Source organism: Nipponia nippon, unplaced genomic scaffold, assembly GCF_047370975.1.
Source record: "Nipponia nippon isolate SJK-2023a ecotype South Korea unplaced genomic scaffold, ASM4737097v1 scaffold_1, whole genome shotgun sequence".
NCBI lineage: Eukaryota > Metazoa > Chordata > Aves > Pelecaniformes > Threskiornithidae > Nipponia > Nipponia nippon.
The window spans coordinates 27812129-27835516 of record NW_028262290.1 but is presented as its reverse complement, the minus strand read 5'-3'; the positions used below and the strand labels follow the sequence as shown (position 1 = coordinate 27835516).

The following is a 23388-nucleotide window of genomic DNA, read 5'->3' as shown; positions in this document are numbered from 1 at the left end:
TAATTTCCTCAGGTTTCTTAAAATCAGTGGCAAAGACTGAGAAACAAATATGATCTTCAACAAATACAATGCATGCAGTCTACCTAATCCTAGCAAGATTAAATCACATGCTTCTTAGAACACCACGGGAATTTGCTTAGCAGATTAAGGGCCTTCACACAAATTTTTAACACAGAGTCACAGACTCATTTCAGAGCCAAAGACTCATTCATACAGCTTTGGACTTCATGTGTACCACATATCTGCATGAGAGTGGTTTTATTTTACCATGATTCCATTCGTCTGCACTTGTCAAGGAGCATCCTGATAAGGACAAATATCCTTGATGACTATGTAAGATTTCTACGAAAAGAGACAGATGTTCTACATCTATTTTTCATTTCTTTGTAAAGCTTTTCTTAATTTGTAAAATATTTTTATTTGTAATTTTTTTAATTATTTGTAAAGCTTTTTCTCTTTAGCAGAGAATATCTAGACCTGAAAAATATGTAGAAAAGTAAGAATAACGTTATGTTTTTCCTCCTGGGAGATAGGCATACCTGAAGAATAGGTGCAACTTTGTCAAATGCTACAGTTAACTGAGAACAGGTAATGGAACTGGCACAGCAGCCATCTGAGAGAAAGATCATTCTCACTGTCCAGGAAAAGCCTGGGAAAAAGCAGGGCACAAAAGCCACAGAGACTACATACTGTGAAGGATCATATTTTCATGTATTTCAGGGAACTGAGCAGCTGGAAGACTAAGAAAACCTACTAAATTACCTTTTCCAACCAGAAGAAAGGGTGCTTTCTATTGACTGGTTAATATTTGTTATAGAGTAGAACCTAGATATAGATAATAAGAAAACATGCTTAAAGTTAGATTTAAAACAGCAACAAGAAGATTTTTGAATATGTTTTCTCATGAAGTCTTCAGCTGTAAAGTCAGGCACTAAACCTTTTATCAGTTAAAAAGTATTCTACATCACTTGATCTTTCTCTTTAACAGAAGCAAATACATTTTAAAGCCTTTCCCATAGCACCTTTGAAAGCTTTTGAGAACCCTGTCATCAGGCAGGCAGCAAGATGGAGCATGCCAAATATCAGATGGAGATAGCAATGAGAGACAGCTTGGACAGTATCATATAAATTGCTTGTTAGTATAGCTTTCCAGCAAAAATCACATGAAGCAGATATAACAAGGAGGCAAAAACTTTACTCGCTGGCATTTGCTGAAAAGGTCAGATTATGTAAAATGTCTCAAATTAACCAGCTGACTAAGAAAAGTAGCAAAGTGTTCATTGAACCTTGGGAAGTTTTGTAATGTAAGCATTAGGAGAATCATGAACATATCACACAATCCCCAAACTACCTATTTTGTGATGTTTTCACTTGAAAATTACCAAAGGGAATGAAATGAAAATAATAGTTTGTGCCTATAATTCCCAAGTAGTTTATGGCTGGTTTTTAGTAGAGGAGGATGAGAAATTCTACTCACTTGTGTATCTAATAGGATATTTGTACAGATTATTTTGTCTCTCTTATCCAGTTAAAATACAGATTCTGTCAAACTCTGGGCAAATCACTTATCTTCTCTCTGCTTCACTTCAGTGTTTACAAAATGCAGACTGTAGTTCCTTATCTCAAATATTTCATAAGCATTGAGATTATGCAGTGATTTACACTACTCCTAAATCCCTAGGACAAATGGTTAGGGAAGCGTGTCATGATCCACTAGATCATTTCTTGCAGTAGATCAAGATTTCATACCCAGTTTGTCACAAGAGCAGACTTTGGGTTGTTTCCACCTGCATTAAATCTTTAGCTCTGCCAGCATTCAAAACCTCACTGTCTGTGTGCATGAGTGTTTATACTTCAAAGCCTGAAGATAAAAAAGGAGAGGTGGCCTTCAGGTGATACCCATGGGCCACAAGCTCAGGAAAACTGAATTCCTTTCTCAGCTCTGCTGTGGCAGTCTTTCAAAAGTATTGAAAGCATAAAAGACTTACAGTGGCTTAACACTTTCAAGGGAAGTAAATTAACCAGGTATTAAAAACCCCTGTTACATGGGTCCTACTGTCAGTCTTGAAGAGAGATTTAGGAGATTATTAACTTTTGAAAAGGCCAAGCCAAGCTAATGTAACATATCTGTTACAAAGCAGATAGATAAGCTATGGAAGACTGCTAAAATGAGAATTACCATTTTCAGTGTGATAGCAGGGCAAATAATAGGGGGTTTAACTTCCCAGTAATTAGGTTGTGTCTGCCTAACCGACTATGATCTCTGCACCTTGCTCTTTGGTGCAGAAAGGTGTTATCTTTTTCCAAAGTAAAAGAAGAGTCAATTGGTACTGCAGTGACCATAATCACCAGGAAAAAAGATGAGTAGGAATTAGTTACCACCGCATAAGGTTTCCCAGAGATAGGTTGAATAGGAGTTCATTATGCCAGGATGAATTTATATTTACAATTTGTCTAGATTCTAAAGTACAGGTTATTTGTTCAGGGCAGATTATTGCTTTTACTGAAAATTTGCATTAGCTAAGGATCTTTCCTCAGTACATCATTTGGACATGTATTTGGCAATTTATGAATATACTTATCTGTAGACTGGCTATTTTTTCCTTTCTATTTCATAAAATCTACATTACCTTTTTATAACATTTTAAGTAGTAAATAAATACGAGTAAAGACATGCCGTACAAATTGATTGCCTGATTTTTTTAACTTCCGTTCCTTTTTCCTTTTGATAGAGCCAGAAACAAATGTTTAAGTTAATATATATCAGGTACGACATTGATTAATAATGATGCTATCACTATCTAAACAACCAAATTAGGTAGTGTGTCCATGCAAAAAGGAAGTTATTTTTTCCTATATATTAGTACTGCTACGATGTTTTACCTTTCCTGAAGGTGTTTTAATACAAGAATGATACTTGCAAGAACTGGCTATCAAAAAGATAAATTGTAAACAATTAAATTTGTGGCACGGTCTTCTGTCCACTGAACCATAAGCCAATACAATAATTAGTTCATAGGCCAACTGCTAGATACACAGAGTTACACAGAAATTCCCCCCATGGGCAGACTAGCTCATACCTGTTCACAAGGCTTTAACATAAGTTGTTTTTTGTTTGTTTTTTTTTTTTAAAGCCTCCTATGACCACAAAGAAACAAGAGGACACTGGGCCAATGGGCCACTGTGGTGATCCAGTGAATGTCAGTCTCCTGTTTGGTAAAGAAGGCAGGGAGATAATACCAACAATTAATTCATACATTAAATTAATTTTAACATTCTTCAGTAAAACAAGCAACTTCTGATTATTCAGAGATACTGTGCTTCAAAAGCTACATAAAGAGACAGTAGAATGCTTTGATTAGGCCATACAACTAGCATTCCTGATGTGTAATCAGCACAATGTGATTGCTTTAGGGGGATAGCAGTTAGCTATTCTTACTTAAATGCAGTATTGTCGTTACTTCAGATTGAAGCTCCAATTAGGCATTGGACTTCCACTGAAAGTCACTTTTATATGTGCTTTCCAGGATCTCATGAAACCTTGGGCAATCCCTATTCAATCACATACCATTAAATAGTATAAAGAAGCTACGGAGGGTTCCCACTCAGATGGCCTCACTCTGTTAGTGTAAGAAAAGGCTTTGTGTTATGCAGCCGTGATTAGGTCTGGGCTGTTACAGCCAGGTCTGCAGGTTCTTGTTTCCTAGTATGCACTTAGCACTTGCATCTACTGCAAAGTAGTGTCTCGTATTGAAAGACCCTTTAAAAAAAAGGAAAATATAGGCAAGAAATGAAGAGCAGTGATTATTAAAGACTTAAGCTTCAACCTAAATTTGTACAATGATTCTCCTCCCCTTATTCATAATGGTTTAAGTGTTTTGCAGATAGCCCAGAAATAAGCACACTATAAGCATCTGGGCAACATCTTAAGCTCTATTGAAAGTATCATCAAAAGACCAAGGTGGATCCCCACAGCGTGCTCAGTAGGAGCCGAGCCACCACAGTACAAGTTAGACCAACATGAGGGCATGGCTGTGAGCAGGGAAGGAGCAAGAGGAAGAGCTTATCTTTGCCTCCTGATTTGACACATACTTGATGTGACATCTGTGTTAAACATCTATAATGTCACAGTTGGGAGCTTGTCAGTGCTTGTCCTGAGACCTCAAAAAAACCTCAATGCACTCTACTTGAAAGCAGAGTTAACTTTTTTGGAAGAGTTTTGTGAGGGTGAAGGAAACCCAGTGTGGTTCCTCACCCCTCTCTTCCCCCACAACCTCAGCTCCAAGCTACACAGTGCTCAGCAAGGCTCTGCAGGGCTGATGGGAGCAATGGGAAGGGTGTTGGAGGCAAATGCAGGTGCTGCAAAGGCACCAGAAGTTTTTCCCAAGGCTGGCAAAGGAGGGTGACAACACACAGCTCACGGAGGACATGGTCTGCAGGTCATAGCTGAAGTAGTTTTGAAGCTGAAGACCCACATGCTCTGCTGTCTTGGAGCATCCTGGTTATTAACTCCTCTATCAAGTGAAGAGGAAACACTCATTTTAGTTGCATAGCAATTTGTACTATCATGGCACAAGTGTAAAGCCATACACGCAGCTCAAGGCAAAGGCTGTCAGGGACTAATGCTCAAAACCACCTGAAGATAGAAGTAAGCTGGTGATGTTAACTACAAGAAACGTTTTACATTTTCAGAAATTGCAGACTTTTATGAAAGCAATATCTGAGAACTTTAAGGCTCAGGAGAGAAGAGCGGAGTTGTCTTGCAACCTTGAGCTTTGTGTTTCTTCACTTATTCTCCTAAGCACTATTTTTAAGAGCACATTAGACCACAAGAATATTTTACAGATTGAATAGGAAGAAGAATCATGGATGTAACTGGCTTTGCTGACTTTCCACTTGAAAAATATTGAAGAATTTTTTGGTGTTATTTCCATTGCTATTTCATTTCTTGGCTCTTTTGAATCACTAAATCATAATGTATATGCCAAATCCAAATATGAAGATCTTCCTCCCATATTTGCATCTAATCAGGAACAAAAGTCATTTTTATTGTAAACTTGATATTTTAAGTACTTTAATGTGTGCATCATTCATACTACCTAGTTTGTATCTTAACATTTCTATGAGCTCTTATCTGGTTTCTAAATCCAGCGTGTATATATGTTCAGTGCAGCTGCCTGGAGATTGTAATATTGCTGAAGAAACTATATAAACTCCCAATTATCCCAACTCAGAACACCCTAACTTGTGGGGTTAGCATGCTCTAAACAATTAATAGATTACATTACCTGGACTTCACATCTGCCTTTACTGAGTGCTAAACAGCTTGCATGCAAGAGAGTATTACATCACAGTTCAGCTTCAGAGGAGATAGTTCTGCAGAACTATAGCTGTTTTCTTTACATGTGTCATTGCCTGAATAACTGCACTGAAAGTAGAGAAAAGTATCAGCAGCACAGGTCTTTTTATACATGGAGAGAAGCATGCAGGAAAAGTTTTAAATTTGTGGCTTATGGGGTGAATGCTTTTACAGCTCGTTTCCTTGGTAAATCTGCCCCTGCTTAATTTTAATGTTAACTCTGACAAGCCCATGTTGCAGCAGAGCAAGAATCCTTGACACGGTTAATGCTTTAGCAAATAGGTTTTAGCAGTCATTGCAAATGTAAACCTCCCTTTTACACTTCCTTCTCCCTTCCCTCCCCCTACTCATAACTTTCATGGAAATTGTTTTTGCATAATGGCATCTTCAGGGAAAAAGGTTTCAGAAGACAATGAGAAGATCTGGCAAAGTTACAAACTAAGAGTATGTAGAGGATCTCAAGGGGATTCAGTCTGCAGCACTGCTGGAGAGATAGTGTGGTAAATGATTCACTGATTACTGACTCATATGAGTCAGTGGGGAATCAGACTTGTTTTTCTCACTTCTCATTGGTAAAGTGAAATCCTCAGCCAGGAACTTAGTTACAAGGTAGGAGGGATGCTAAAACTATTGAGACAGACCTGGGGCACAGCCAACCTCCCAAAGGTAGGGAGGTCCCATTAAGCCTTTGTGTGTGGCACAAGTTAAAGAACTATGCACAAGCCAGAGATGAGGTTGGTGAGGACCTGAGAGCCTCGGCCACCTGCAACACCAAGCTTATGCTGGGCATTTGAGAGAGTCTGTCATGCTGCATGTACTGCACATGTAGGGATGAGACCTGGCACTATGGAGACTCATCTACACTTGCACGCATCTAAGGCTCCCTCATAGTCCATGAAGTCACTGGCACCTAAGAAGTAATTCTGCTCACATAGGCTTCAGCACTCTTGCCCAGGGATAAGGCATTTAAGATGCTTCTACCTGAGACATCAGCCCAAGGTGGACAGGATGACACAGGAGAAGCATTTGGGACATGGGTGGTGGTAGAAATGGTAGAGCATCTGAAACAACACTAGATGCCCATGTTATATCCAACTACTCGGGCTCCTGCTAGCTGGTGTACTGAAAAAACCCAACTCCATTGAATACACTGGGGCTCCTTTGCCTGGCAGGGGAGGTTGGACACCCAGCACACATATGGCCATCTACATTTAGGACTCAGCCCCAAAGCAAATCCACCTCCCTGCTACCTGCCCAGGTCTTCATTAGCAGAAGCCCTAGTTTCTCCCTTGGGTCAAAAGAGAAATGCTGAAATCATCTGCCCTAATAGCAAACTCCAAAAGGATGCCAATTTGATGTCTGAGAGCAAGAGGTTGGTTAGCATTATCCTTGTAATCATGGGAACCTTGTAACCATCCGACTGCATTAGCCTGCAGCCCAGTACTGCGCACTGAAACTAAAATGAAATGCATGTTATATGGGACCACAATGCCTCCTTCAAGACTCTGGTTGTAAAGATAATAATGACAAATCCTCAGTAGTTTAACAAGAGTCTAAGGATAGTAATTATCTGTGCCTTGGATGCTTTTCTTTTGTTTCAGTTGGAAGGCATATTTTAGTCTCATGCTATTGCTGATCTATCATGGTTCAATACAAGTACACAGAAAAAAATAATGAACTTCTAAGTACAATGAGGAAAAAAGATTTACTAAAAACAGCATGACATACAGACAGGCTCTTTAATTGGGTGAACTGCAGATGAGTGAAAAGTGGTTTTTCTAAAAAGGAATTATTGAATGCAAACAATTGCAGGAGGCAAAGAATACATTGGGTTTTGACCATTTCTTAAAAACTAGATCCTTTAGATTAAATAAGAATTTCAGGCACATGGTGCAGCGCTGACATCAGAAAGGTGTGTTTGCTACTATTTAAGAGACATAATTGCAGCTATTGGCTTTAACTCTCAGACTTTTCAAGACAATTGCTACAGAAATCAGTTTGGAAATGAAGTACAGAGAAAAAGGCAAGATACTGGTCAGAATGAGCTGATTATACAGTTTAGTATTTCATGACTGAACAAAATAAGTACACTGAGAATGATTTACACAGTCCTGATGCTAACAGATCCTCTGTTCAGACAGACAAGCTGCAAATAGAGTTGCTTGGAAATTTTCCATATGAATGGTTATTTTTAATGGGAAATTCAGTTTTCTGCAGAAAAAAATGATAATCACTCACACTGGGAAAAATCAAACAGTAATGAGTAGTTTCGATTGCATTGACCTAAATGCAGCTGACCTAGAATGTTTCATTTCAGTTCATTTCTTCAGAAGATGACATTGGCTTCCTAGCAGTGAGCTCACTGCTTAATCATAAGCATAGTTTGAGGGCCTAGTCCCTTCCATAATCTGGGTTTCCCAGAGAATCACAGCAGTTTTGGTATCTCTATCAACATGTGCATTTCCAAGGAGTTTAATAAACCAAAATAAACATTTTATTTTGTGTAAGAATAAATAATCTCACGTTTTTTAAAAAAAAAATCATTTTGGGACAAAAACAGAAGTTGAAACATTATCATCTTTGGGGTGAAAACAAATTCGCTCTTTGTAGCTAAAGAGCCACCATGATGTTGCCTCTTATCTACTCGTTTAGGTTGGTATCATTCAGACTCTGCTAAAAAAAATCATAGCTCTGCAGCCCTTGTACAGTTCTCTACAGATTTTAGCATGCACTGCAACTTTTAATAGTATTAAGACTCTTTTAGCAACACAGAGACTGTTATAGCTGGGATGATTAAGGTGGCTAGCCAGCTATGTAGTCATTGCATCCCTGTGAATCACTGCCTAATGCAAAGGACTAGGGTCTTCTTTTTCAGAAGAGTTGTTAGTCAGGAAAGAAAACTTTATTCTCGCCTGTAGTCCTGCCACACACAGAGCAGTGATGATTCTGAAGTTATCACTTGGCCTGGAGCTAAGCATAAGCAAACTAGGCAATTTAGTGCAGCAAAATGTGGGACATTAAAACAGCCATAACCCCACTGCCTGTGTCAAAGCCCAGAAAGCCAAGCTGGCTGCTGCCTTTGAAAGACCAGAGGGTGCACAGTTCAGCTAGTCCTGGGGTTGAAAAACAGGAGCATCCTTGGGGCAGTGGAAAGTTTGGCTCCCCAGGGGCCAGCCCCGGGAGCTCTTTCCCACTTTTGCCCATTCTTCCTCCTCTCCCTTTTCTGAGGCAAGAGGCCAACACCTGGGCTTGTCTCAGCACCACATCCTACTGATGGCAAAAGGCAGTTTTGCCTCCACTGGTAAGAAACCTTGAACAAACCTGAACAAAAAGGTCTTTGCTGTTGCAAAGGAGCTGTGAAGAAGAATATCTTTAAAATGGAAATGCACACATAAGACTCCTTTGCACAATACCCTCCGTAGTGTTGGAGCACTTATCTCATTTTGTGGACTTGAAGTGGGATGGTATGCAGGCTCTCTTGTTGCAAAGAGCTTACGGCTTTTTGGCTGAGATTGTCCATGGATGACTATTCCGTTACCCTTGCACAGTCTAAGTAACACTTAATTCCTTTCAGTCACAAATTATATGCTTCTGCTTAACAATAGGAGATACCAGCCTCAACCTTTCCTCCCTAAAACCAAATTTAGCAGAGACATGCAAATGAGACCCAAAAAAAGAGTTGGTTCAAGCCTCTGAAATAAATCCTTCTCATATCTGAGAATGAAGAGATATCCAAAGAAGAAAGTGTTATCCTTCTCCAGCTATGATAGTCATGGCAATGAATTTCCTAAATTAAGTTAGTTCATGAAGTCTTTCATATGGTATTGGATTCTTCAATACAATAACTGCTTTAGATGCCAGAGTCCATACTTTATACATAATTCGTGTACTGAAGAGATGTCATTGCCTCTTCTTGTGGTCCAGGGAAAATATGCAGATCTTTTGCTGGTACCTCTGCTGAGAGGTGCCTTTCGGACCAGAGAACGGTATGTGTCAGGTCAGTGGATGGGGCTGTGGATCGGTGGGTTCACACCAGCAGATGGGTGGAATAGCTTTAACCTTCCCTCCTCCCTGGCTGGCCCCAGTCCACAGCTGACTGGTGGGCAGAAAAACATGATCACAGCTGCTTTGCACTCCTACATTTTGGGCCACTTCCAGAGGCACCACAAATAAGCACTTTTGCCACAGTTCATTCAAGGGAATTTGCTTATGTTTCTGTCACTGAGCAATGGGTATGATCAGCTTTGCAGTGATCAGGACTGCTCAGTGGAATATTTGTAACAGTCCTTTAAAAATAGTTCATGTTATTAGGTAAAGAACATTTTAGACACAAAGTCAGATATGTAAAAGGACTACATTTAGTAGTCAGAAAACAAACTGAGAGCAGAAGTTTAAAAAAATGATTGTGCTGATATGATGTGAATGCATTTGGCTGCACCCTAGCTTCAGGTGCCTATCATGAGTGGAGCGCTGGCGCCTGGATGTGAGTCATCCAACAAATATTGCAAATAACATGTTCAGCACTGCCAGATTATAGGTCTAGGCAGAAGCATCCTTGGCATATGTATGCACTGAAATGATGAACAAGTGCCCACTATAAACCTGAGTATTGAGTTGCAGAAACAGCTCTCTGGTGTGCACCTCACTCCTGTACTATTAAATATATTCCAAAGTTCTTTAATTGTTTCTGTAGCATCCTGCAGGGAGCTCAGAATTGTTTGTATACAGAAAAAGAATTTCTAGGTTTGTTCAGACTGTGTTTGAAGCAGCATGTTATTATTTCCAAGAGAATGAAATAATTGGTGACACAAAATTAGTCTCCCTTCCTAGAACAGCATCCCCTTCAAATAGGATGCCAAGAACAATGAAGCCTCAGAGGGTGTTTATAATAGAGAAGGAAATATTATGAGTATGCTAGACTGAAATCCATGCTCTTGATGTCATTTCTATGTTCTGTCACAGGCTTCCTGACAGCTGCTGCACAAATCACTTTGGACAATAATTTTCTTGTTATTCAGGTGCCCAATTCTAACTGAAAATTAATTCAGCACCTAAATACTTTTCCATTTGCAGCTGTGTCACCCCTGTCAATAGGACTAACAGCAATGTTCTGATGACAGCAATGCTGAAAGCCTCCAAGCCACTCCCTTACTATATCGCTACACACTGCTGAGGATAATGCAGAAGAACAAGGATCAGACTGGATTTTAATATGAAATTTGAAAAGAGAGCATGAATTTGACTGGCTAACAATGTGAAAGGCTGTTTTAAACACAGTTATCAAGCTGTACATTAAGAAATGCAGGAATGTCTTTTAGAAAGAGAAGGCATTAGGGCAGCTGATGTGAAGTGGCAGAAAATGCAGGGACAATGAACAAAGAGTAGGCATCATAACAGCAAACTCCTGTCATTTAACATCATCATAATCTGTCACTGCTTTTTGGCTGAGGCAATCTTCCAGCTTTCAGCGTTTCGGTTTGCGTTCAAGGAGTGAACGCCTGGACTGTTCCAAAAATGACTGCTGAACTGCAGAAGTGGTTGGTCAGACACATCTGATCATTGATGCCATAGTGATCTGCAGTGAACAGCCTTAAGGAGTCACAGACACTTTTTCCCATGACATACTTTGTTGACCTAAGAGTTAAGTTTCTCAGCTTTAGCACCAATTCTTATAGACTATGAATTTCATTATACCCGCCACCAAGGTCATTGGAAAAATCAGATGCAAGACTCATTTGCAGTCATCCAACTTGGCCTGTTCAAATGCATATAAGGTCACCTTTACTTAATAAAATTTGTGGGGACATCTCATTTACATCATCAATTAAAAGCATTCAGAATTTTTTATAGCCCTAAGTATGCCAGTTTGTGACAACCCAGGATCTTGCAATTTCTGTCTGTTTTTCTCCCTCATGAAATAAAAGCCAGATGTATGGAAGTTAGCATTGGTGAAAGTGACTTTAAGATAATACTGTGTCATCATTCTATTAAAAGGTCAATAAAAAAATCCCATTAAAAAGATAAGTGAAAAAATTCTAAGTGCAATCAGATATTCAATATTGACCCCTCAGCAAGATTAAAAAAGGACATTCATGCTTTTAAGTTCCTTTAATAATCAGTTTCTTCTCCTCCTCGGAAGAAAGTCAATATGCTAACTTTCAGAATTGAGCTGTAGGTCAAATGTTTTTTCTTTTGACTATTAATGCCTCAGAGAGGAAAATATTGCTTAAGAGAGAAAATACCACTTAAGAGTTGATCAAGATGAAATCTGTTTGAAGTGAACAGTTTTGAATTGTATCGAATACTTGCATACATTTATGTATTTATATAATGTTGGCATGGGAATATGACAATACAGCTATACTTTTCACATCACTAATTTTGCTGAAGTTAGTACTGGTGAAATGGTCTTGTATGGCCAGAAAGTCTTAGAAACTATGCATGCTGATAGTCTATGTCTGTTTTATCCTCTTACTGTACTGTCTCTCCCATGGAGCACTATTGCACAGTGAGGATTGCAAACAGGAGAAAGTTATTGGGGTTTTTCCCTCATTTAGCATGGAGGGCCAAGCTCTCCAGGCCATGCTGTCCAGCATGACAGCCACAGAAGAGTACAGGAAGAAAGGGGGGGGGAAACAATTTCTGATGTTTAGATGGATTTCTGCCAGCACTGGGACCAAATGTGTGAAGCTTGAGGAGCAGTGACTCTGCACCATGATGCACAAAGCCTGGGTGAGGAACTGCAAAGAGAGTTTCTGGTAAGTAGGAAGGTACCAGTGGGAACATGACTGGGAAGGGAGGCTGCACCTGCAGCCAGCTTCAGAAAGGCTGCAGCACAGCTACAGCCTTTGGCTTAGGACAAGCCTCCCTTAGGCAGCAGAGCAAGGCCAGCAAGAGCCAGGCACTCACATCTCCTGCTACAGCCTAGGCAGGGTGGCTTCATATCCCAGTCAGGCTAATCTTTGAGTCCTACTATTTACCAATCCAACAAAAAACATTACTAAGCTCACTAACCTTCTATACTCTTATCTTTCCAGCAATCTTGACACAGAAGAGCTCTGTGGTAAGTTCCTTTTTGGACAAGAACTTAATCTATGCCTGCAGCAGCCCTGTGCAAGTAAACAACCATGTGATATGATTTTTTTTTTCTGTTTAATCTTTGTAGCTCAAATAGAAAATAATTTCCATTGAAAGAACTCCTGGGAAAATACAGATAGCTTATAATCTTTTCAGACTCTGTCATCCATTGCATGCAGAAATTGCTTTGAAAATATTTTTCCTAATCAATACTTCACATTCTCCAAGCTTCAAGATCTGTTCTGATGTAAAGATAGCTAACTTTTATCTTATTTCCCTTTCATGCAAGATATTTTTTCTGGTTAGTTTATCACTTTCAGAGATATGAATGCTTTAGCATTTTTGAAATATTGTCACATTAGTATTCTACTGGAGGAAAGTTCATTACTTTTCTCCAGCTTAAGCCAGTGAGAACAGCAATTTGACAAGTTCTATCATCCTTCATCACAAAAAAACTCCTGCAAGACCTAGAATTTGGCCCAGTTACCTATTTCTGTACCCCATTCTGGGCTGTGAGGTGTTTCCCCAAAACCCTGTTTGCTCTCCAGCTGATCTTACAGCACCTGATTTAGGAGTGCTGCTTGCAACAGAAAACACCTCACAGAAAAATTCTGCAAGTCCTCCCACAAGATGTCAAAAGAACCCACCCCAGTTATATTTGTCAAAAACTGCCTATTTCTGAGAGAAAGATGGTAGCTAATAAGTTCTCTAGTAGTCAACAATGTAGAAAACTTATAAAAACCAAAAATACTGTGAAGTTGAATACCAACTCATTTACTCACCCACAGGATAACTCTACCCATGGCCAAGAACCCACTGAGAGGCACCTCAGCCTGTGGCTTATATGACAAGAGACTCAGCTGAAGTGAATTGGGCTGTGACGACTTCTGCTGATTGAGAATCTGGCCAAAATTATATAAAACTGGCCAAGGAAGACAAGCAGTTTTGTTCCACAAGGGATTTACTGCTGTTGTTGTTGTTGTATGGGAGGCTTACAGATTTGCTCAGCACCAGACCCCACTAGCCATTTCAGGCTGGCTGGAGGGCTGAGGGGGTTTCAGCTTGACATGGTTTCTGTTTGCTGCCTGTTTTGATTAAATATGGGCTGCTTCAGCTGCCTTTTAAATCTTTCATAGGTTGCCACTAGGGTGTTTCTCATCTGTGAATCTGGTACCGAGTTTACTCAGTGCATGTTTAAGCTAGTGATTATACAGCTCTTTCTGAGTTATCTCTGTTCTCCTTAAAAATGAAGCTTCACTTCCAGGATACTAATTCACGATACATCTTCATTCTAAATCATTTCATTCAACCTCTCAGCAATACCAGGTTATGTCGCAGTGTTGCTGAAACCTTGTGCTTTCATGACTCCCCTGAGATGCTCACACTGACCTCCTAAAAGCCTCAAAGTATTGCTATTTATTATTTCAAAAAGCTCCTATCTAATCTTGTTCTTCCTGTCTGCCATTTAGATGTTGTTTTTCATGCTCTTCCAGGTGATCTGATGTCTAAATGCCTTGTCTAACACAGTCTCTAGCTTTAACATAATTTTCTTTCTTTCTTTTTTGTGCTTTGTCCTTCCTGTGCCTCTCTCTGTTGTATTTTGCCACCTTGACCAAATGGGAACTCGGGTCACGATTTCCCAGGGTTGCCGCCTCCTCTCGCTGTAATCACTCTGATTGAATTATGCCCCCTGATTTCACACCAGCTCTTTCTGTTAAAATGTCCTTTGCTTTGAGCAGCTACGCAAGGACGTCCTGCAACTTGCATTATTTCCCTGATTTTTGTTAGAAGTATTTTGCATCCATCATATTTGTTGGAAATATAATCACAGTACCTGGGACTAGAAGCTGATCTGACCATCTCATGGTCTCTTCGCTTCTCAGAGAGAAACAACTGGTCTCAGCTGACCCTGACTCACAACAGCCCCCACTTGATCTTATCTCTTCTAAGGGCTTTATCAGTGTTATTCATTTTTGTATCAATATAATCAGATTTAGTACATACACATGAAAACTTCATTTCCTGCTAGTAACCGTAAAGTACACTATTAGACTGAAAATCCAGTTTAGAACGAAAATGTAGATATTTTGAAAGCAGAACTCTTTCAGCTTTTAAACTGATATTTTAAATTTTTGTCAATTTGGCGTCTCATTTATTGAAATAAAATGTTTTGGAACACTGATTTTGGCATTTTAAGTACTCCAAGAATGATTTTGAGGAAAACAATACAAAATTTAAAAACGAAATCATCCCTTTCATTGTAACTCTTGTTCAGTTTATATATTTAGATAGGTAATAATACCATAACTGAATTCAGACTTGATAAAATTTATATTTAATGAAATATTGATTTTTCAGGCCATGAATAGGTGATGTAGGTTTTCTTCTTTTAGAATATTTTTCCCAGCACTTAGGAGGGTATGAAAATGTGTTATCTGTCTTGGAAGACTTAAACATAACCATACTGAAGGCAATGGACAAAACAAAAAAAGTAAGTAAAACCTGAAATTTTCTTTACATTGTATATTTTGTTTATTTAAATATGTATCCAGTATTTTTCTTATCTAGATGAAGTTACTAATTCATATTTAAGTTCTTCCACATTTACACATTTGTAGCAAAAGTCCAGTAGGAAAGGTTTGTCAAAATGGCTGAGTATCAAAGCTCTGTCTGCAAAGTATTACAGTTTGGATGTAACCAAAATTGTCTTTGCAAATGATCTGAAGAACATTCTTCATATTGTCGTTCCAATAGAGGATTCCATGTCCCATGTCAAACATGGGTAAGTATTATCAGCATATCAACATTTGAAAATAGTCTGAATTTGAAAAAATAATCCGAATTTTTGAAGTAGAAAACATGTTAGTAAAAGATGCTAATGACTTAAACTATATTAATGACTATCATTAAATTAGGCAGGCGAGAGTCATCTGGAGACTTACTGGGGAGTTGTATTTATGTTATTATCAAATGTAGATTCCAGGATAGTTTAAAAAGATTAAAAAAGGCTGTAATATCTCCCCCTGTCTTCCCTGAAGCTGAACTCTGGTACTTTTATGATTATAAAACCATCCTGTAGGCAGCGGCTGTGCATCCCGTCTACTTAATACATAACTGAAATATAACTGGCCAATGTAAATCACTTGAAAGGATTTCTGATAGTATGTTCATACTTGCTCATTCATACCACATCCCAGCTCCATGTCTGATCAAAAGTGCATCAAGACATTAGGTAATATGCTCCTTTTCCCTGGCTGAACAGTTCTTGTGCAACAATTCTGTGCAAGGTGGAACAGCTTCAAAAGGTGAGGGAAAGCACAAACCAGGGAAAGAAGTGAACCTAGATCCTCCAAACCCAACCCCAGACCCACACCACACGGCTATTCACTGGAAGGCGAGCCGTCAACAACAGAAGTTTCGGCCAAAAGTATTCAGTGAGATCCCGTGGGGGGAAAAAAGCCTAATTTTTTCAGTCAATCAATGGAGAGATCAGTGGGGAGAAAGCTGTGCTTCTCTAGCAAAGCTGTTATATTTGGCATTCAGGTGTTTGCAAGAGTGCAATACTCATACATTTTACATGAACTGCCAAAATAAAAACCCGAAAGTGTAGCTTATTTATTTAGAGCTTGAGCCAGTAAGCTGAATGTCTCTCTGTTCATGCTGTGCATCTTCCACTCCTAATGAAGTGAATGGGCGCTGACTCATTGGCCTGGACACTGAAAAGCAACAGATTAGTTTATTCTCGCCAAGCATAATTTAAAAAAAAATTAGCCATGTATATAAGCTACTGCTGAAGTGCAGGACATGTCATCTGATAACTACTGGAAGTAAATAGAACACAGCATTTAAGAAGTACTTTAGAAGTTAATTACAGAGGAGGAGTCCCAGTAGACTAATCAGAGTTGAAAGAAGTAAGCATTGGCCTGACTAGAAAATGTATAAGCAAATCTGGAATATTAATAAGTGTTTTGTTTGTCTGCTTGAAGAACCCATCTGGAAAAAAAACACACCATGATTTCTTTGAATTTTATTTTCCTGACTGAAGATTCAAGCTTAATGGGTTTTCTCTCTTTCAGGAATATCCCAACTGACTATTCATTAGAGGTGGCAGCACTAGAGCAAGGCTACTGGAAAAAGTACTTTTCATTCCAATTAGTAGACACAGTGTGTGAACACAGTCAAACAAAAAATGTGTTCTCAAATATTCTAAAATAGAGCTTTCTGCCAAGGATATGCCCAGCAACTACAGCTTTGTATGGAAATTAAATTCTCAATTCAAACTTGGGATTATTCACAACAAGAACTCAGTTCTCAGGAAACAAATAGGTTATGTGACTTGACTACCTGTTAAATCATTGGAGTGCAAATAATAGAATTTCCATCTTAAATAGTCCAAGCTTTTATTGAAGTCTAAAATCTGGAATATGTCCACCTAAAATCAGAGCTGGAGGTGGAGCAAAAGCTAGTTAGCATATTGAGATAGCATGGGTTAATGATGTTCATCACCAGCTCAAACAAGCAGGTACTCAGAAATGGGTGGTCTGGTTATGAATGGCCATTGGCATGTATGCAGAGCAAGGCTTGGGTTTCCCCTCCTAGTGCAAAATAAAACCTTGTCATTGCTCTACCATTGCAGCCACCTTGTCCCTTCAATAGTCACTGAGTAATGGGAGCGGTCATTATGATCTTCTAAGCCATCATCTAGTTGGAAAATTCATATATAGAAAAAAAGCCCAGAAATTAAGACCTACACTTTGAGACCTACAAAGACATGGTGTACCTACAATGGCTGCGTCAGTTTCCAATGACCAGAACCAAATTTCCAAGGACCAAATTCTCCTATTAAAAACCAAAAGTAAAAACTTCTCAGATTGAACCTGAACTCCACCCTGCAGAGCATGGGGCTGACTACAGAACCAGTCCTCAGGGCTGCCGTGAGCTTTCCATCGCATCTGACTTTTTGTGAACTGGAGGAAGCTCAGTGCCTCTATCAGTCTCTGCTAAACTTTCCCAGAGCACATGTCACTTCAGGTAGGCAGCTCATTCAGTCTTAAATATTTGGGGGGAAAAAGGAGCAACTTGGTACTTCATTCATTCTATTTATCCAGTTTAGAGTCAGATAAACAATCACCACTCAGTCCTTCCTATAGAAAATCCCTGCTTTCCTGCCAATTCATGTTGCCCGTACTCTGTAGGTACTTTGCACGAAAGGCAGCTGAGGAATTGGAGCCCTAGAAAAAATGTTCAGCTTCAGTTTCTAAGGAAACCCTGGAGAAGGAAGATGTGTCAGTCTTCAACAAAAAGCTGAACAGTGGATCAGAATGTCTGAAAAATCTAAATACCTAATCTATAAAACTTCCTTATTCCAGATATAAACAGAACTTGAAATTAAAAAAAAAAAAAAAAAAAAAAAAACCAAAAAAAACCCTAAATGCAGTTTAATGTACTTTACTTTTTGGTGTACATTAATCTAAGTTTGATCACACCCAAGTGTGTGGCATTATTTGACTCATATCTGTAAATCTAGTACAAAAGTGTGCACTGAGTAGCTTTTGCAGATGAAAATAGATTTGACTCTTCATGTTGTCTTGTTTCAGTTTTGAAAATCACATGCATTAATGAACAAATACCTTGGGTTTTGTTTACAAATATTCCCAACCTGTTCAACCTTTAGTCAGAAAGATCTCTCACCAAGAACAACTGGAGTTTGGCTTGGCTACAGACTCCTGGATTTAAATCAAGATCAACTAAATTGTCCCAATCACTCCAAATTATTTCCATGTGTAGATATTTTTAACCCAACAGATTAGCAGATAACTGACTCCTGCAAGTTAATTGCAGCATAATTTCCGTGTACTTTGTTGCCCTCTGTGGTTTGAAAGGGTTATCAGCACAGCTTTCCTGAACTGAGCTTTTCTCCAGTCTTCCAGTCCTGTGCTATCTGAAAGTGAAAATATTGAGTCATCTATGGGAGAAAGCATTCCAGTGTGTGAGCAGGTTCAAGAAACTTTGAAACCAGACTTCTTTTCTCCATTCTGGGGCCAGATCCCTCCAGCCTATCCAAACTAAATAGCACCTGCGAAGACGGGAAGCCCTCAGTGGTGTAGGAGTGGTTCATGCTCCATCGCTTGAAGGGAAGGTGCTAAGCTAAAAATGCAGAGAAATAGATATAGCAAGGAACATCTTTCAGCAGGGAAAAGGCTGACTTGCATTTGCAAGCATCATGCTTTTAATACAAAAGACATCTTACCAAAGGGTGCTGGGGAAGCTACAGCCCTTCTGTTTTGGTACTGGTCTCGTGTTTTATCCTGACACAAGGAAGGGAAACACATATTTGAGGATTTTTAGAGGGACTTATGGCATTTGATATTTGATTATTTCTCTCCTTAGGATGGAGAGTCTGCATGAGTTGCTTACACAGGAGTGGTGAGGACAGATTATTCATTGGTGCCAGTTGTTTTTCTTGTACCTGCCAGGTTGGTATTTTCCTGATCAAAGTACAAGCTGGGATATTTCTGTTTATCTCGTTTCTTCTTCATCTTATATACAGGAAGCATTAAAAATTAAAGACTCAGCAAAACTTTACAAATGCATTGGAAGGCTTGTTTCTTTAAGCCTTTTTTCTCTGACATCTTTTCTAGCAAAACAGAGAAGCATATCTAAATAAAATATTTAATCTTAACTTTTTGGTTACCCAAATAAACATAACTTTTTCAGCAAGCTGCATTTTTATTACATTCTGTAGCTTTCAGTCACATATAAATACAATGAAGAGAAACTTTGCAACCTGCAGCACAGAAAATAATATCTGTCAATGAGTAATGATGTAGATAGATAAAAATAGACCAGGTTTTTTAAAGTGCTTGACATCTTGGTTCTATTGACTTGTGAACACTGAAAATCAGAAACTTACAGACTAAAGAACATGTGTTCCTCAAGTTATCAGGCCATAAAAATGTTGCTATTTGTCAGCTATTCAGTAAGAACAAGTTTTGCTCTATCACTTTTATTTCTAGTATTGCTATAGTTCATTGCAAATGCAACCTGCTGGTGGTGGTGAACCCTTCTATACTCAATAAACTAGCAAAAGCTCATTTAATCACCAAAAAAGTAATTTTCATATGAAATTAAGTTGACAATATAGAAGTATTCAGGGGTTTAAACAGGCATCTAGTGGTATTTTAGAGAACCTGGGATACTCAAGGATGTCCAAGATGTCTGCACAGGCCTGACAAGTAGCACACAGGACCTCCAGGAGACCCAGGGGCAGGAGGAGACCCCCTTCTGGGGCAGCAGCTGGAAACCAGGTGGGTCTCTGTAGGGCACCAGACTCCAGTTTAGGTACTTAAATAGCTCTGAGGTCTCTGAAGGGTTTTTCCCAGAGAAACTGTCCCACAGAGGAAGAGCTGGTGATGGCTTACGCTGATCCGACAGTGCCTTTTATCAAAGTCATAACACCCACTTGAAGTTCACTTTATTTCACCAGCTGAAGAGCACTGCCCTCTCCTGCCTCCTGCCTTCCCTTTTGCCAACAGCACAGGGTCATTTTCCAGCCAGGACTGATCCCCATGTGTCCCCATCGGCACTGTCACTGGCACCCGCACAGTGAAGACTGGCAGCAGAGGCTTGGGAGGAAGCAGGGACCATTTCAGATGATTTTGAACCACCTGCTCCCTAGGGCAGTTTATGCTGCGCTGTTGGTGAAAGTCTAACCACAGCTGGCTGGCGGCCAAGTGACTGTGCCAGGGGGATTTCAGGATGGGACATGCCTCCTGCTCCGTGGTGTCAGTGACTGTTGGCTTGAGCCTCACCTAGCCTGTTAGTCTATCATGGAGCTCACAATGGTCTTGATGTACAACATACCAGCTCTTAACTTACTGGAATAATGACTAAAATTCAGACTTTTTGAATTGGTACATTGGTGAAATGGTGGGAATTACGAATCACTGAGAGCAGCTGAGCCTGGCAGAGATGCTTTCTTGGGAAAGTGGCAGTAAGTGCCCATGTAGTTGTTTCTTTTTCCTTGCAAATGGAGGCCACCCTGTGAGCTGTCTCAAAAGTGACTTAAGACCACCATACCTGTTGTAAAAGTCATCCAAGCTCCAGAAACAAAAAGCTTCATATCTAAGCTGTTTCTTAGGTTATATTGGTTGTATTTGTTAGATCATATATTTTAATTTCAAAAGGAAATAATGCAATAGATTCTTTTTTTTGAAGTAAACTGAAACTGGCTTTTATAGTTAACAGTGCTTATGAGATGAAACTTTGATCCAGTGAGTAAGAGTGGAGCTTGACCCTATATAACTTTATATCTAAAGCGTAGATACAATAACTATAACGCAAGAGCAACCTCCTGGATGGACTTGGGTGGGACTTTTGTACAGTCAATAGAAAGCATTTATGAACAGCAAAATGAGAAATTAAAATCTAAAGTAAAGGGAACACCAAAATAACCAAGAAAGACTGTCAGCACAGTAGGAAATTGTTTAAACAAATATTGAAGATCTCCCCTTAATCTGTTCTTCTGTGTCGTCTTTTCATCATCTTTATTTCATTGTCCTCATTCCATTTCTTTACATCTCTTTTCTTCCTCAAAAAGACAGCAAGACCTTTCTTCCATAGATGAAAGCCAGAAAGTGCTTTGGCTAGGATAGTTAATGTACACTTTTTCAAAACTGAATCAAGAAAGAGATGACCTCCGAGTGCACACTCCTCCGGTAAATATAGAGGCACAGTTCTTTTGGAGACAAAAGCACTGCAGACTTCCATGGAAAGGAACGGCAGGCAAACATAGGAAACAAGGGATGGGACACGGCAAAATTTCTCCTTTGCAGATACTAAAGTCTCATGTTCTTTGCTTTGGAGGAACTTTCTTTCCTCCTTTGCAACTATTTTATGAAGGACACCAAATGATGTGTCTGTGATAGCTGGGGACCAGCCTCAGTGAACTAGCAAACACCACTTAAGCAGCAGTAACCATGACTGGTTTATACCCAGCATTTAAATATGCAAAACATAAACATATTAAGTTTAGGATGGAAATGAAAGATAATTCTTATTCAATAGAGCAAAAAACCTAACTGCTTTTTATACGTTGCTTGCAAAAACATAGAAAGGGGAGTGTGTGGTGTGCAGCAGCAAGATGTTGGATTCAGTGACTGACACAGCATGTCTAATTCTTTGCTCCTATGAAATCATTCATTTTTCTGCTTTGCTCAAAAAAACCCAAAGCTAAGTGAAGTCAGTGCAGCCTTGTTATTACTGGAAAACTTCTTGAATAGTCTAAAAATAGGAGCCAGTCAAAGTAAGAGAAGATTATAGGAGCTGAAAGAGTAACACAGGGACATGCAATTTAGTTCCTGATGGTGCATTTATAGTAATTATGTAAATCACCACACTCTGGAGGGTTGATACCCATTATAAGCCAGAATACCTAGATTTTTTTTATTGCATATTTGAGTGATAGTAACAGTAGCGATTATGTAAATTATATCACACAACAAAATAACTGAAAAAAAAGCTAGACAAGCATATGTCAACAATAGAGTTCCACAGCTAACATTCTGTTTGAGCAAAAATGAAGTTTAAAATGTCAAAATCTGTCTTAAATTGGCTGGCACCACTTTTTGCACATGGTTAGAATTTATTAACAGTTTCCACATAATCTAGTCTTGTTCTCTTTGAAATTGCACTTTTTACAAATGCACCTTTTGCAGAATGAATGTAAAGAATAGCTGCTGCCAAAGAATAACGTAAGGCAGGTATTAATCAGTTTATCCTGATTATTAATTTTCATGCATTGGCTTTGAAGCCAGTTCATTTATGCCTTGCATTCATCACTAAGTTTTTTTCAGGTCAGCATCAGTCTAAAATACCATAGCCATCTCCCATCTTGATGTTTTAAAGTGGACAAAATATCCAGATTCCACTGGAAATGAAAAGCCAGAACAAAAAGGAGTTATTCATTTTATTATTCCTTATAAAGAAATAGAAATCTGCTCAGGATGAAGATTACATAAACCACTGAAGGCAGATAGATTAAGTTCAAGACATAAAGAGCAGCAGTGGTACATACTGCAGCATGCAATGATTAATACTTAATACTGGAAGCCAACTGACAAAAATGCTGCAATACCTATTGTATTTCTTAACTTCACACAGTTAGTTCTTCCTGTATATTTGATTGCTTCAGGCTGTCTTTTAATGGTAGTTAACTCTTGCACTAGTTTAATTGGGCATATATTTTATCTCCTTCCATTACAGTGAGTAGGGGTTTTGACTCTCATAATTATTTGAAGATGTAAGATACTGATTAAAAGATCATAGATGAAGAAGAGAGTTTCACAAAGAGTGAGTACTTGCTGAATTCCACATCAGAAAACATCCTCTCAGAGTATTTATCATCCAGCTAGTCAAGCAAACTGCAGACTCAGGGTTTGTCTTGCATTAATGGTGTGTTTTCACATCCTATCAGCTATCTTCAGGCACATTCAGTGGCTAGGCACCACTTCCATGGATGTCACAAGTTAATACCATGGAGGGGAATGAGGGTTGAAAATTTGCTGTAAATTCATGCTTTTCACAGAGGAGACAAAGGGAAAGACAGAGACAGAAAACCAGTAAAAGATGTGGCTGCCTACCGATTAGGCATTATGTGCCCTGCACTGCCAGTGCCCAGCCTCAAGCATACAAAGTTCAATGGAGAAAAAAACCATCCTGCCCTTCTGGGCAGATGTTGGCTACACTGCAGCAAAAAAGGCATGAATTGTTGGGCCAAAAGAAGAACAAAAGAAGATTCTTTTAGTCAAAAAACAGTTCAATTTTTCGTTCTAAGGAAAAAAATAACAATAATTTCAAAATTTCATATTTACTGTTTATTCAAAGAAATGACAGGTATGGTGCCACTCCCACCTCCATTTCTCACAGGCATTTCATTCAGCTCTAATATCAGA

The 23388-nt window shown here is 39.1% G+C and overlaps 1 protein-coding gene across 2 annotated transcripts in view; it reads left to right on the top strand.

Moving 5' to 3' along the window:
• Nucleotides 1–23388, top strand: part of NECAB1 (N-terminal EF-hand calcium binding protein 1) — a 68119-nt gene that overhangs the window by 19176 nt on the left and 25555 nt on the right. Inside the window, exons 4-5 of one of the 2 annotated variants that reach the window (XM_087735068.1) lie at nt 12397–12422; nt 14830–14927. In XM_087735068.1, coding sequence (XP_087591194.1) covers nt 12397–12422; nt 14830–14927 — 124 coding nt within the window. Of the gene's footprint in view, nt 1–12396; nt 12423–14814; nt 14928–23388 lie in introns of both variants that reach the window. The other variant, XM_087735060.1, reaches the window with a different exon arrangement.